This window comes from Cebus imitator, unplaced genomic scaffold, assembly GCF_001604975.1.
Source record: "Cebus imitator isolate Cc_AM_T3 unplaced genomic scaffold, Cebus_imitator-1.0 Scaffold85, whole genome shotgun sequence".
In the NCBI taxonomy this organism is placed as follows: domain Eukaryota; kingdom Metazoa; phylum Chordata; class Mammalia; order Primates; family Cebidae; genus Cebus; species Cebus imitator.
This window is the reverse complement of record NW_016107400.1, coordinates 6,788,654-6,805,313: the sequence shown is the minus strand read 5'-3', so window position 1 is coordinate 6,805,313 and position 16,660 is coordinate 6,788,654. Positions and strand designations below refer to the sequence as shown.

At 41.9% G+C, this 16,660-nt stretch overlaps 1 protein-coding gene across 1 annotated transcript in view; it reads right to left on the bottom strand.

Moving 5' to 3' along the window:
- Window positions 1–11,864, bottom strand: part of CACNG3 (calcium voltage-gated channel auxiliary subunit gamma 3) — a 106,074-nt gene extending 94,210 nt beyond the window's left edge. The window contains exon 1 of the mRNA XM_017534414.2: window positions 10,378–11,864. Coding sequence (XP_017389903.1) covers window positions 10,378–10,588 — 211 coding nt within the window. The 5' untranslated portion in view covers window positions 10,589–11,864. The remainder of the gene's footprint in view (window positions 1–10,377) is intronic.
- Window positions 11,865–16,660: the final 4,796 nt, after the last annotated feature.

The window sequence follows — 16,660 nt, the reverse complement described above, 5'->3', positions numbered from 1 at the left end:
CTTTGTCCATAAATGTGGGTGCTACTTAGGGTGTCATTTTCCCTCTGTCTTCCTTATGCTTCTCTGGCATTTATTGTGTACTGTCATACCTTTGATTACCATCTATGTTTGAACGGCCCTAAGTATCATTCTCTGTTTCACTTCTGTTCTAAGATCTATCTTTGTGACTTGTAACATTTTGGAGTATGAGACTCTTTCACAGAAGTGCCCATTTATGTATCTTTCATGAAGTTTCATGAGCATACTGAACCTCATCCATGGAGCTACATGGCACAGTGTTCGTAACTAGACTCCCAACACCAGCTGCCTGTTGTGGGCCACCCACCGAGTAACCTTGTCTTATGGAGTCTGCTGTCAAACTTATCTAGAGCGTTCCTTTTTTTACTGCTGGTAGAAATGCTGGCTCCCAAAGCTTTCTTCTTTTGTCAGCCCTCGAAGATACTGTTCCTGTGTACCTGGCCAGGGACTACATTTTCCTGGATGCTATGAGAGAAGGGAAAATCAGAACTATGTGGGAGTTCTCTGGGAAAGAAAGAATATCTGATTACATGAAGGGTCTGTGATAAAGGCAGATGGTACAAGGAAAAAAGAAAAGCAATTCAAAACTCTTGAGAAAACAAAGAATCCTTCTAGAAATAGAGTGTTATTATAGATTCCTACATGTCTCTGCAGTGAGATATATAGCAGGGTTTGGCAAACTTTGCTTTTTCTGGAAAAGGCAAAATAGTAAATATTTCATGCTTTGCAGGCCAAGCAGCAAAATTGAGTATATATAAATGACAAGAAATTGTAAGATATATAGATACATAAATATGTATATATATAGATAGATAAGTGACAAGAAAGAAAACAAATTTCTTTTTCTTTTTTTTTTTTTTAAGACAGAGTCTCGCACCATCACCCAGGCTGCAGTACAGTGGAGCGATCTTGGCTCACTGCAACTTCCGCCTCCTGGGTTCAAGTGATTCTCCTGCTTCAGCCTCCCGAGTAGCTGGGACTACAAGTGCATGCCACCATGTCCAGCTAATTTTTTTGTATTTTTAGTAGAGACAGGGCTTCACCATGTTGGCTGGGATGGTCTCAATTTCCTGACATGATCCACACACCTCAGCCTCTCAAAGTGCTGGGATTACAGGCGTGAGCCACCATGCCCAGCCAAAAACAAGTTTCTACAAATTTTTTATTGGCAACATTTAGGATTATGGATGCTGTTATTTGAATTTTATATCTTTTTATGTGTCATGAAATATTATTGAATATTACTTAATTTTTCAACCCTTTAAGATACACAAAATATTTTTAGCTATGGGCTGTCCAGAAGCAGGCAATGGGCTGAATTTGGCCTCATCATAGTTTGTCAAGCCCTGAGATATAGCTACAGATCATAACATATCTATACACCACTGGGCTTCCTTCTTTCCCTCTTTCCTCCCTCCCTTCTTCTCTCCCTCCTTCCCTTCCTTCCTTCCTCTCTTTCTTTCTTGTTCTCTCTCCTTTTTCTTTCCTTCCTTCCTTCCTTTCTTTTCTTTCTTTTCTTTCTTTCTTTCTCTCTTTCTCTCTTTCTTTCTTTCTTTCTCTCTTTCTTTCTTTCCTTCTTTCTTTCTCTTTCTTCCTCCTCCCTCCCTCCCTCCCCCCTCCCTTCCTTCTCTCCTTTCCTCTCCTCTCCTTTCCTTTCCTTTCTTTCCTTCTTTCTTTTCTTTTCCTTTCCTTTCTTTTTCTTCCCTTTCCTTCCCTTCCCTTTCCTTTCCTTTCCTTTTTTTTCTTTCTTTCACAGAGTCTCACTCTTCACCCCAGGCCAGAGTGCAGTGGCATGATCTCAGCTCATTGCAACCACAATCTCCCGGACTCTAGTGATCCTCCCACTTCAGCCTCCTGAGCAGCTGGAACTACAAAAGCATGTCAGCACACCTGACTAACTTCTTCTGTATTTTTTTTTGCAGAGATGGGGTCTCACTATGTTGCCCACTCTGTTCTCAAACTTCGGGACTCAAGTGATCCACCCACCTTGGTCTCTCAAAGTGCTGGGATTACAGGTGTGAGCCACCATGCCCTGCAGAGTTTTCAACTGTTAAAAATTTCTGAGACAAAGCACGATGACATTATTTATGTTTATTGATGTGTCTCAATTTAGTGGGATATAAACATGCACCAGTTTTAGTTTGGCTTTCAACTATGTTATTTCAAATCCTTCATTTTCTTTTTTTTTGTTTGTTTTTTTGTTTTTTTGAAACAGAGCTGGAGTACAATGGCGCGATCTCGGCTCACCGCAACCTCCGCCTCCTGGGTTCAGGCAATTCTCCTGCCTCAGCCTCCCGAGTAGCTGGGACTACAGGCACGCACCACCATGCCCAGCTAAATTTTGTATTTTTACTAGAGACGGGGTTTCACCATGTTGACCAGGATGGTCTCGATCTCTCGACCTTGTGATCCACCCACCTAAGCCTCCCAAAGTGCTGGGACTATAGGTGTGAGCCACTGCGTCCGGCCCAAATCCTTCATTTTCTTAAAGATAGTTTAGGCAGATTTCATAACTTCCCAGTCACTTTTGGTCGTTAAGACTTCCAGTTCTGCCTAACATTTCAAATTGCATGTTGAATTCAAATCACTATCCCTGCTCCTTTTTCCTTTAGATTCTAGCACCTTCTGTATGTGTGTTCCTCAGTGAGCAGGAAGAAAGAAAAGGCCAATCTGCCACATCACTTAGCTGGGCGAGGCTATAAACCTTTCTTGTTTGCTGTCACTGCTTCTCTGGCTAACATCAACGGCCAGGCACTCTGCGTAGCAGGCATCTGCGTGCTGAATGTCTTGTGGAGTCACATGCATTGGTTATTGGAGGGTCCTATGGCACCTTTCCATTGCAACTTCCTTTCCTGATGTGGAATCTCTGACTCCGGTCTAGTCTTTTCCACTGCATGGCTCTTTCCACTGAAAACATACAGCCCCATGTTGCTGAGACTGTGGTTGATGCATACAGTACCCTGTGGACATTTATTATAGACCCTCCTCCCTTTGAGTGGACTCAGTTCTGAACCAAGGTGCCTGGTTTGGTGAGTGGAGCATGGGCTGACTCTCAGCCCCTACTCGACCCCTCGGCCAAGCAGCCTCGTATAGGGCAATCTTCACAAACTCTACAGCCCGGGTTAGGGTCTTCCTGGCTAATGAGCTGCTCTCTCGGGTGAGATATGAACACAATGGTGGCAGCCCAGCTACCCACTGCCACATCCAATCCACACACAGAACTTCACCATTCCAAACAGGCTGCTCCACTCCCATGCCTCCTCTTACTCTGTTGTTCCCTCCAAGACCCTTGCTGAGGTGGACGCATGAGCTGCTTAAGCAAATGTCCAGTCCAGCCCTCAATCATTATGGATGATTCTTCTTGGGGCCACAGGTACCTCACTGAGGAACTAACGGTATTGGGAGGAAGGGGAGAACTTGTATAAGAAGGCTAACTTATCGTTTGTCTTAGCAAATGTATCTTGTGTAGAAATGTATAAATCAAGTACTAATGGTCAACATGTTATTTAGAAGTCAGAAGAAATGAAGGAAGCACAAGAACTAAAACAGCAAGAGTTGAAGGCACCTGCTACTTTTATTTCCCCATTTCACAGATTAGTAAACTAACACTCAGAGGGTAGGCAACTTTCAAGGTCTCACAGTCGGTAAATAACAGGATCCACACAACCCCCAGGTCCACCTGCTCCCAAAGCCCCTGCTATATCCCATATTCTCTGTAGTCTTTCATTAACTTAGTAAGGGCCTATTTGTTCCTACATTGAAAAAGTCTGCTGAGGTAGGATTATAAGATAGGAGAAAATTAAGACAACCTTGGGGTTTTCTACACCTTTGTTTAACCTCAGAAACATTGTTTTAATTGAGGGGTGCTTCCATATGTCAAAGTATAAATTTCAAATCATTAAAAACATAATTCTCCTAAAATACATAGTGTGCTCATGTCAAATTTTGTTCAACTCAGCAATGAGGAAACCAGCAAAATGACAAAATTGGTTCAAAGGAGAATGTTCTATTTTTTTAGTGAAAAAATTTTGAAGTAAGATCGTTAAATTAATATAAAACTGATTGATAGGAGAGGAGAGAATAAATCCACAACATTTGGGGTTATCTCCTCTAATTAATGAAAATTGTGTGCACATCTACTGAACAAAAATATACGCATTTCCCCAGTTTTCTACAAGTAAATAACTAACTATATAACAACTAGGCTTGAATCTGTAATGAAAGCTAAGTCAATCAAAGTTACATTTCCCCAGAGGGTCAGATGACCCCTTGGGTAAATTTGATTCGCTGTGCTCTATGTAAACATTAAAAGAACACAGTCATCTTTTTGCCTAATTTCTTGTTTTATTTTTTTCTTGACACACACTAGCTATCCATACAAATAACCCGCACTGGTCACCCAACCTTGGAATTAAGGTCACTTGACTTTAACCTAATCCGCAAGATAAAATTTTAGAGAATGAAACAAATGAAAAAATTTTCAAGGTGTCTACTTCCTAAAATAGGTGGAATCCCAGAGTCAGGTGGAATATTGGGTTTGAGGAAGAAAGAAGAGGAGTAAGTTCTTTCCACCAATGATGATACAATTAGGAATGAGATTTAAAATATTTAACAACCAACAGGACACAAGACCAGACAATCAGAATGAATGGTTTTGTAGGGCTGGAGCAAGGTCATGATGATATCTGCTGGGCCAGGTCTTCACTCTTTATTTAATGGATCTGAGAGGCTCCAGGAAGAGCTAAGGTGGGTGCAGTAGTGGTGGGGAGTTGGTGAAAGACTTGGGCCAAACATTGTTTATTAAGACATAGGGAAGTATTTTAACAACCAGTGCTGTGCTACGGACACATTCTGTCTATTAGTCATGTTCATACTCCAGCCTCTATCACCTGCCCAATCCTGACTCAGCCCCCAAACTCAGTCAGGGTCACTCATTCCCATCCTGCCTTAAGGCTCCAGCCCACTTCTCTCTTCCATCTATCTCTCAGGCTTTAGTGGCAAGGAGGAAGAATACAGAAAAAGGAACTGAGAGAAGGTCAGGAGTAGGCAAGAGAGTAAGAGAACTCCAACACCTTCTGAACCCACATCTAAGGAAGGGTGCAGCATTAAATCTAGGACTGCAGTTGCAGAAGTGATGACTGGGTACTGTTTCTAAGTTTTAGAAGTAGAGTGGTGCCCCAACAGACAAGAATCCCCATTCTTACAGATTCTATATTATACTTGGGGGGAGACAGGAGATAAGAAAAGTATGGGTTAACAGGTATAAAAGCACCTAGCACAGGGCTTGTCACGTAGAGAATAATTAATGAATGGTATGTCTTTTCCTCACCTCCATCCTCAACCACATACTTGCAGCTTCTCTGAAGGTTTCCAAACACATAAATAATGCTGGAACCCCATCTGGCTGAAAAAATAAACCATCTGGAGATTTGGAAATATGGGAGAACTTCTAATGACTGGCTAATTTTTTTTTCCGGTTTTTCAGCCAGATGTTTGATGTCATCCTGGCCCATCTGTAGCAGAAATACCAGTTATTAAACCTCTTTTTCCATAACTTTAAGTTCCCTGTCCTAAAATCCTAAATAAGTAGGTTTTCTTTTCTTAGTATTTTTTAACGAATTAAAAAAGTGATTATTGGCTAATAAAGAGTAATTCAAGAATCAAATATAAAAATATCAGAAATTTGGATTAAAAGTGCCATTTAGATAATTTACAAGTCTGAAAACTGGCAGCCCATGGGCCAAATTCAGCTACAAGGTAAATTTGGTTTGACTAGTATCATATTCTTAAAAAGTTGAAAGAGTTACCTGCATTTTAAAAATCAAGTGATTTTACATCTGGCTTTTCTTTACTTGAAATATTGGGTCACACTTGGTGTCCGTTTCTCCAAGGCAAAAATCGACTCAAGCCAAGTAATAACCATCCTTCAGATGGGGCTTGTGCTTTCTAGTTTGCCACAGTCCTCACCACCCCCTATTGCCCCACACTGAGACCAAGCTCCAGTTACCATACATCTTCTCAAGTCTACTGTTACCTACCTCCAAACCTGTTTGGAATTGAGTTAACAGGGTTGGGAAATGCTTGTTTCACATTTTACATTAGCTGCTTCATCTACACGAACATTTGGATTTGTTACTCCCTAATTTTATCTAAAGCTCTCATTTTAGAATTGGGTAAACTGAGGTCCAAAGAGGGAAAATAGCATTCACAATTCATTGTTAGTTCATAGTTAACTGTTAGTGATGGAAATTGGATGAATACTCAGGGTTCCTCACTACTAGCCTGGTTGTCTTTCTGCTATCTAAATACATCGCTTTGATTGTCTCTAGGACTTCAAAAGGTTTTCTTAATGAGAGAGTCACATATTGAACATGTTCTCATTCAAATTCACAGGCCACTGTTGAAAACATGAAGCAGGTTAGGGCTCTACTTTGTGAGCACCTCCCGTGCTTTCCAGATAATGAGTCAGGCATTCGTGTTGGTTTTCCAGCGTGGGTGTCTCTACACAGGTCGATTGTCTTTCCATTCAAAGCGTGTCCTTTGCTGCCTCTGAGTTTGTGTGTGTCTGGTGGCTCCTGCGTCCCTGCCGACACCACACAGGCATGCTGAGTGTTCTGAGATTTGGGACTTCTGAATGGAAAAACCCATGTGTCTGGGCATTTTCACAAGTTAATGTTTGTACCAGTAGCAGACTACCCACTGAAGCATAAATTAATGTTCTCTAGCAAATGCTCAGAGAGGCAGCACGACTAATGTTAAGTATTGCCTGCCGAGTTGGGGTGTGTGACCTTGGGCAAGTTATGTAAATTTCCCAGCCCTCAATTTCCTCATCTGTAAAATGAGGGTAATAATAGTACTTATACCATTGAGCTCCTTTGAAGATGAAAGAGGTATTTTTCAAAATTCTTGGAACAGTGTGAGCACATAGTAAGTGCTAAATGCAAGGGATATTCCGATAGGTTACATTATCTTTTCTTAGTAGGTTTTTTAAGGAGTTGAAAAACTGATTATCGACTAACAAAGAGTAATTCAGGAATCAGATATAAAAATAGCAGAAATTTGGATTAAAAGTGCCATTTAGGTAATTTATAAGGCTCAAAACTGGCAGCCCATGGGCCAAATTCAGCTACAAGGTAAACTTGATTTGAGTGATCCTGTCACTCAGGGAGGAGAAGGATGTTTCCAGTTTTCATTTCTATAACCTAACTATAACTAAGTAGGTTATAAAAAAAAAAAAACCTTACTATAACTAAGTAGGTAGGTTATAGAAAGGAAAACTGGAAACACCCTTCTCCTCCTCGAGTGACATGATCATCCTTAAAACACATAGTCAGCCTCAGCCCCAGTGCAAATATCAATACATGTTGGCTTTACCATCATAATTGCTTGGAGCACCTTTAGAAAAGTCAGATTTTTGTGGTCCACCTCAGACATATGGAAGCAGGAGATCTAGTTGTGAAGCCCCTGATGATCTAAAAAATTTTAAAGCTCCTCATGAGAATCTGATGACCAGCCAAGCTGCGAAACAATTGATGTAGTTTCCTTATTCTTGAACATCTTTGATGTTACAAGACTCCAAAAGCTTCCCATTCCACATTTGATAGTTATTTATATGGAGGTAAAACCTATTTTCCTCTAGCTCCTACTTCCACCTCCTTGAGGCCACACAGAACATTTCAAATCTCTCTTTCATATGACAGCCCTTCAGATATTTGCAGACAGCTGTCATGTTCTCCTTGGCATTCTCTTCTTTTAGATAAAATAATCACATTGCCTCATGGATCTTTAAAAAAGTATGGAAGAATTAACTTTTCTAATTTGATCTCTAAGAAAATGGAGCTGAAAAATCCTCCCAGTTTTCCTTTGACACTTAAAGGACCAGAAAATGAGGATGATGCAGCTCTGGGGTAGGTAAGAAATACTGAATGGGAAAGGACTGTCCATCTTCATTCTAGCAGAGGATGGAAATGCCCAGGTTGGATGCTACCAACTGCATGTGTCTTCCAATGCAGGAATCAAAGGCTCCTGAATATTCCTCAAACACCTGATGTGTTTGGTATATTATGACAAATCTTGGCTTCAAATTTTAGCCAGGGCCCATCTGGGTGTTGATTACATGGGTACAGTCACAGCTAATATTTTATTGTGATTCATTGTGATTTGTGCATCTTACCGTATTTAACACTTCAAAAAATTAAACAACAACAACAAAAAAGCCGGGTCAAGTTGTATGGGGATTGCAACACATTTTCTCAATAGAATTCACCTGCCCAAGGATATGTCTTCAATTCATCCAATTTCTTCTTGATGCAATTTCTCACTTCTCCCATTAAGCCTACAGAATGCCTGGGTGGGGTTTCAATTCCTTGCTCAAACTGTGGGTGTAGGACATGACATTAGAGAAAAGTGAAACCATCAGTTGAGAAATTCTTAGCAAGGGTTCAGAAATTCTAGGTCCTGCCTTTGCTCTTATAGGTACGTTTTCTCACAGACCATAATGAGGGAAGTTAAACTTTGTGTTTAATTGTGCATTCTCAGGTTTGATTCTAAGAGGCAGAAGAATTGAAAATGGCTAAAGCACAGTATACGTATGTGCCATTTTTGGCTTGGAGGAACATTAGATTTTTTATACCATCTCTGGAATCATGTAGATATCACAGCATCCACCAAATAAGTTTTACAAAAGACAATTCAATTCCTTACAGTCAATATAAGAAAGGGAAATATTGAATTTCCCTGAGGTAAATGATTTCACCATACACAATCACAAATGCTCACAAATATTTGACTCTTATCATTGTTTAGGAAATATTCTAGAATTTCTGTCAGTATACTGATTACAGTATAAGCTTTAGATGGTGTTAATTCAAGACCACCTAATCCAAATGTATCATTTCTCAGATGAATAAACTGAGAATTGGAGAGGGTAAATGTCTTAGCCAAGGTCACACTGATACTTTGCAGCATTAACTAGGTCTTCAGCCTTCACATGATCCTTAATGCATTAAAGGTAGCCCTTTCCTACCTAGGCTTCCCACCAGTTGCAAATTTGTGTTAGAAACAGAATCAATTGTAGTAGCACTACGGTCAGGAAAGCAGTTGTTCAAAGTGTCAGGACATGGGAAGAAGGCCAGAGAATGATGCAATATTACACTGGCAAGTGATGTCATAGCATGATTTCCTAAGCGATTTACATAAATGCAAGTTCTCAAGAAGCCCTGACAAATGCCAGCCAGTGGGAATGCAGTGTGAAGAACCAATGGCAAGCAGGGGAGGGGACCATACAGGAAGCCCAGATTTTCTTGCCCACCAATGTGACAAGCTTCACAGATTTCTCAGAAGCCTAAGAAAACCCCCTACTGCCCCTCTAATCCAGTGACTTCCCTTAGGCACATAGGCTCCAAAGAGCTTTGATTTTCTTCCTTATCTTTCTATTTGCTCCTAATGATATCTAAGCACTGCCCATTGGTGCTAAGAGTGACTTCTGGTGTGGTGAAAGCAAGTTTAATAGTGTGATAGGCTAAAAAAGGGCTTTACATTTTAAAATTGTTCTAGCTTCATTATAATTTAGAGTTACTCCTCTAATTTTTAGAATTAAAAGTGATGAACTGCAATTCTTGGAGAATCAGTCTTTTGTAAATGTCATGGAAATAATATCTTTTTTTGGGTTTGGGAATTATTTAGGGATAAAGACAGGTGGATACAAAATACCAAGGCTTCAGTTTCTTGTAATCCAAACTAATAAAACATGTATCAATAAGGATTATTTTTCTTAAAATGTGTGCATGGGGTGTGGGTGGCAGTAGAGGTTTACATATGTTACCCTGTTACTGATTGGCAGTGAAAGTTCATGACAATTTCTAGTTAGAGCGAACTCAGGAGAAACTGATAAGTCTATGTTGAGAAATAAGGAAATAGCTCAGAATGTGCCAGACCAGGTCAGGATATCTCTCTCTCCCTCTCACTTCCTTCCTCTTATCACTCCTCCTCTTCTCCCTCCCCCTCTCTTCAAAATGCAATTTAAGCAGAGTTAAAGACCCCATCTAAAGCCAGAGATTCAAGCAGTTTACAATATGCCTAGGGATTTTGGATTTGAAGACTTTTCTCAACTGCAGAAGCTGCCTAGAGTGTCACAAAATCTCATCTCATGAAGCTTATACTAAAAACAATCAACAAGACCCAACCCCTTTAACTCACATGGCGTCAGTCTTGCTGGTAACAGAGTCTGTGCACCTGCACATTCTCAGCAATAATTTGAACTACTCTTCTTTCCTCATCACCATCTCCATCTCCCCCAAACAACCACCAGAATATCACAAACTGGATTATTCAGAGCCATTGAGAGGAATTTGCAAATACCTTCTAGGCAGCAGGTCCTCCACAGCCCCGAATGGGTCATTACTTCTTCATTCTTCCTGCTGGTTTCATTATCACTTGTAGATTTAGTCCTGCACACACCTCTGGAATATAACCAGTAGTCCGTGCCCACTGCAATGGTCATTAAACTAAAAGCTGCAAAGGCTCCCACAGTGGTGATCAACATCTGGATACCTCTGTCACACATCCTCATAATTCTTCATGGTACTCTGGACGGCTGGGGGTTGGAGGGGAAGAGTCAGTGCCGGAGGGGAAAATCACTCTGCAGCCGGGTAACCTAGCACAGGCTCTTCTAAAAATTCAGGTCTCCTTTTGTCAGCATCCACAGGGACTTTGGGAAAGCTGGGATTTCCTGTCTGGAGCTCTCTCCAGTTCCCTGGGTCTCCTATGGCCCTCGGAAGGGTGCAGGCTCCGGGGGGTTGGTCCGCATCACTGCTGCTTTTTGAGGGTCCCTGGGTTCCTTTCATTCCTCAGGAGCTTGGTAAAGACGAGGGTCCGTGCAGGGCATGGCTCCGGAACCTGGAGCTGCCAGCTCGGTTGGAGATGCGCCTGGCTTCTCACAGCCTCGGGAGACTCAAGGGAAAGAAATCCAGAGAGGTCTCTGTGTGAGTGTGTGTGCGTGCGTGCGTGTGTGTGCGAGCGCGTGTGCTGGGGGTGAGGGCGGATGGCAAAAAATAGCACTGCTGGGAGGCGAGCCGCTGAGAAGAGTGTTCACTGCTTCCACAGCCTCGCAGGAAAGCTCTCCGCCTGCTCCCGACACCCCCGCTCAAACTGGAGAAAAGACAGAGTCCTGGGGCGGGGGCCGGCTGGTTTCACTGGGGGCGCCGAGTCCGTGGTGCTGAAGGGACAGCTCCCCGCCTGTTGCCTCGCATCCGCCGTCCTAACGCCTAGGCTATAAGGTCCGTGGTGCTGAAGGGACAGCTCCCTCCTGCAGCTGCACCCCGCCGCCTCGGGTAGAAACCCGGGGTGCTAAAGGGTCTTCCTTCACCCGTCCTTCCCCCGTTCCTTCCCAGGTCAGCCAGCCGGCTCGGCTCTGTCCAGTCAAGCCCACTCTCCGCGTAAAGTTTCGGGAGCCGAGGGCAGTCAGCGCCCTGGCTCCTGGGCGCTGCAGCACGACCCGGTTCCTCCGCTCTGGGAAGGGTTAAGGAAAGGGGAAGGGGAGCGAAGCCCTTAGCGCACTCTGGCGCTCTCTCAGCACCCACCCAGCGAGGCATTCTTCAATCCTCCCTTCCACCCCATGAGCCAGGCAAGTTTGCCGTTTGCTGCGGGCACCACTGGAGCCCACTGGGGAAAAAGAAGACCCGAAAGACCGAGTCTTCTTAAAGGCACCGGCAGCTCTGGGGACGCCTCTATGGCTCACTTAGGCGGGCAAAAAGTGTTGTCACAATCACATCTGTGTAGAGTCTGTCTCAATTTGGTTCCCCAGCAAACAAACCAATATGTCTACCCTCCTTTCTCTGGAGCTCTGGTTTACACCGGAGACAACCTGCTCAGATCAGACCCGGAACTGTTCATATACATATGATCATGTATTCCTAAAAGATGGAAGGAGCTAAATGTATATGGACTCTGTCATGCACATATTTGGGACCTTGGGCAAAAGAGTATAAGATTTTGGTCTTTGAATACGCCTCTTATACATTTTAACACCTCTGCATTTAAGGAGGTGTTGGATTCACGGTGGGAGAGTCACTGAAAATGTCAGATTTTGTTCAAAGGTCTCTGGGATATTCATTTGTTAACATTCTTATCTAAGTTAGACCATGAGGCAGGTGAAGTTAAGTCTGCTTTCCTTGTTAGTCCAAAGTGCAACTGAAGTTGCACACCTGAAAGCTCTCTTTCTTGGAAATAGCCAGTGTTACAACAGATCAGCATTTAACCAGCTTTTTATTACTATGTATTCTGGCATATGCATGGGCTCACACCGCGTTGACTAAAAACAGCCACAGAAATGCTCCTATTATTTTATTTTTTCTTATGGCATACTGGGACTGATATCCAGAGGTCAGGCATTTGGAAATGAGGCTGCTTGGGTTGTTTCCGCAGTTCCTGAGATGTGTCTGCAACCAACTGTCATATTTGAATGTTATTTAGCTGGACAGAAATATAACAGGAGGTAATCGCAGACACACATACTCCCCTGGTGCCATCTCTGGCTGCCTGGGAGCTTCTATTCAGGTGACTGAGTAGCAGCAATGTATTGAAGTGTTCTCAAATGCAGCTCACAACTTCTTGGTGACTTTGTTGCTTTTATTTTGGTGTTAAGATTGAAGACTTTATCCTTAGTGTTAGATAAACATGCATGTGCATGACAGAGTTTGAATACAAATATATAGCTGTGGGGTGATTGTGTTTGAATGCTCACCTGTGCTATGCTCAGTTTAGTTATAAATTCTGAATGCCTGTGAACTTGTCATAGAAGTAAAGCAGGTATGTAAATGTATGTTTGTACCTGCAAGCAGTGTGATGGACCATGTGAACATATTTGCTGCAAATGCATAGCTTTGCACATGTATGTGTATGCATGCGTATGTGTGTGGGTATAGTATAGACTTGAACATGTAGATGTGTATACCTATGTGCATTTAGTTGCATATGCATGTGTCATGGTTCACAAACACTGATGTATAACAGGAGGTAGAAATACTGAAAGCTTGCCACATAATCACAATGGAATGGATAAACTTGGGGTCAGGACAGCCATACTCTAGAAGAATGACAGAAGAGGGTATACAAGGCCCCTTACAAGTTAGAGTTATTTTCTTTCCTAAAAAGAAAATTTGCATCTTAATAAAGTATCACACCTTGATTATTATTACTTTTTTCTTTTTTGGGGGGGGGGAAAGCCATATATAATATGGAGGTGAGGTTGGTATTTATTAGGAGGGGTTATTCAGTTGGCAAAAATTTCCCTCCCCACTCTCAGAAAGTTAAATAAGATGAAATAATTAATAATGATCAAAGCAGTCATTTCAGGATTTCTTGCTCTGATAGAAGTGAGAAAGGTCTTCTTTCAAAGAAGGACCTTGTTGATGAAAGGTCAGTGAGCTTCAGGGCTAAGGGACAGTATGTCCCAATCACTTCACTTAGACCCACAGTGGAACAACAGCAACTCCATCTCCACTCGCTTAGCTCTGCAACAGAAGCCCAGACAGGCAGAGCATGGTGCCCAGGGGCCTAGGAGAAGGATAGTTGTGGGAAAAGGATCAGGAGCTCAGGTAGATGAAGGTAACGATTATGGGTCAGGATGCGCCTAGTTTTTCTGAATAAGAGAAAAACTGTGAAAAATTGTGATAAAGTCAGAGCTTTGTCCTTGGTCTCTGACCTAGTGAGGCAGGCTCATTCTTTGGCATTGCTGTCCAGGGCCCTGATTGCTGTGGGAAGTCCCGAACCTGCATGTGGAGCAAGTCAGAACACCTGAATGGAGTGGGAGTGTGGAGGCAGTGAGGCCACAGTTAGTTCCCTATCATGCCTCCCCACTTACTAGGGGGTGACCTCATCCTTTCATTCAATAGAATGTGTAGGTGTGTGGACTCGGGTGCGTAGAATCTGCTTATAAGTCTAGAGATAGTTCCTCATTTTTCACCACTAGAGGGCTCTTTCAGCAGATCAATGAAGGACCCAAGAGATTCAGAGCTCTCTCCTGGCCGGGTTGGAGCTAGACTCCTGTTTGCTAATAGCCTTCTCTGATCCTACTTATCTGGCAGAAGACTGGGAGACACTCAGACATCTTGCAACTGATGTCTGATTCTCTTATTAAGACTTTTGTTTCCTTCCACTGGGCTGTCAGCTAGTGGAGTAGTTGGCATGGTGTATCTATTTATGCTTGTTCCTGTCCATCTCTTCATACATCTAGAGGGGTCAGCTCCCCTTGTAAATGGTTGTGTCATTTAGAAAGGAGTACTGACAGCTGCTTCAATTCAATAAATGCTTCTCGAGTGCCTACTATGTGCAAGGTGTTCCACTATGTGCTCAGCACTTTGGAGAATACAAAGATATGATTCCCATACCTCAGGGAGCAGATTATGCAGTAGGGAATATTTTATTAGTGAGTTCACTTTGACTGTAAATGGCAAAAACTTACCAGAGCCAGCTTAAGAAAATGGAGAATTTGGTATAAGAATATAACGAGGTTTCAAGGAACCATAGGGCAGAGGTTCAATCAGGCCTCAGCAGGGAGCTGGAACCAGCAAAAAAAAAAAAAAAAAAAAAAAAAAAAGAAAGAAAGAAAAAAGCCACCAGGAGTCTTGACAGTCTCTTCATTTTGCATCTCTGCCTCTTTTCATATTTTTAGTTGAAAAATTGTTTTGCTTCATCTATTCTTTGATCCTCGAAATAGAAGCCTAGATTTTGAGTTCTTATGTCATCTCTATTTAAGAAACCCACCCAGACTAAACTGGGCAGTTTTAGTCCTAATTCAAAATTTCCGGGAGAGACAACCTGATCAGCCTCGTTTATGTTGCTTGCCACTTCCTGATCCACACAGCTGTGGCCAAGGGGTCAGGGTCATGTAGCATAAACATAGCCATCAGGACCAGTCCCTGTGAGTTGGGAAAGGGAGGATAGTTCTTAGAAAAGGAGGAATTTCTGTGATACCTCAGAAGACTTCACTGTGGAAAGTCTATGTGATCTACTTTTGGCACCAGTCCATGATGCCCATGGAACCAGCAGTAAAATGTGATCATGAAGAAGACAACAAGGCAGGATACGGGGCCCAGAGATATTGGGGCCCCAACTAAGCTGGGTGTCAGTGGTACCAAACCAGCTTTACCTTTTGTCAGAAGGGAATGGGGCAACAGTTAGAAGAGAAAAAGTCTTCGGAGGTAAAGGCACCCACACGTGTGTAAGTCAAGGAGATGATGAAAACCAGGCACACATAGACTAAATAGTGCCATCCCATCATCTTGAATTCTCTCTTGATATTTGCACATAATCTTGTTATGAGTTTTCTACTTGTAGATTCAACCTATAGAAAAAAGCATTGAAACACAAATATGCTCATAAAACATTCACACATCATTATTTCAACTTCAGTCTTGTTAACCTTTCAGTATCTGGAAACTTCTATGCTCTCTTTGAACCCAACTACATGAAGTTATGTTTCTACTCTTGAGACTGATAGAAATTGGAGGTGGAGGGAGAGGGAGAATGGGAGGATGTAACATCCTGATATTATTATACAAAGAGAATAGCCAAGATATACTGTCTAGAGTTGATAAAAGGAGATGTAGAGTATCTAGTATGTCATTGAAAATTAAAGATAACCAATAAAAAATAAAAATAGTCTAATTTATACTTGGAGAAGAGAAGAAGAGAGGTTGGGGTAAAATTAACTAAACCAAAATAAAATGAGTGATGAGAATGACCAGGATAGGACCAGGACAGTTGCTTTTCACTACAGCCACTTCTATCCTATCTGATTTTTAAAATCTTGTACATGTATGTGTTGACCAAAGTTTAAAGTTAATTCAAAAATAAATAAAAACAATAAGCAGTGTGCCACCTGTCCATCTCCTCCAATTATCTTCTGTTTCATGGATACAGAAATGCCGGGTGTTTCCTGTGACTCACCCATTGATTTCCTGTGCTGAGAATGCTCTTCCCTGAATATACTTTATATGTAACAAAGATTTATTTTTAAATAATTTTGAATTTACATACAAATCGCTGCCACCAGATATTGTCATGGTTCAATCCCTCACTTAATTCACACTTCAACTCAAATGTCACCTTCTTAGATAATTCTTTAACTGCTCTATCTAAAAATAACACCCAATACTTCTCTATCCTCTCACTCTGCTTTATTTTTCTTCATAGCTTTTATCAATCTCTGACATTATACTGTGTATATGTATACATATGATTTTGTGCTTATTGTCATCTTCCTAACTAGAGACAAAGAGATCCGTGAGAACAGGTGCTTTGTCTTGTTCAAATTATCAGACCCTAGAATAGTGCTTAAGATATAGTAGGCATTTAATTATGTTTGTTTAATCAACTAATTGCATAAGTAATTATTAAGATTTACACCTGTGACAGGCACTGATGAGACAATACCAAGCAGGAAAGACATTGCTCTTGATCACCTGAAACTCTTAGTCTCATGAAGAGAGCAGAGACAATTGGACAAATAAGAACAATTGTAGGTTAGGTGTAGTGGCTCACACTTGTAATCCCAGCACTTTGGAAGGCTGAGATGGGAGGATCACTTAAGGTCAGGAGTTTCAGGCCAGCCTGGGCAGCAAAGTGAGAACTTGTCTCTCCA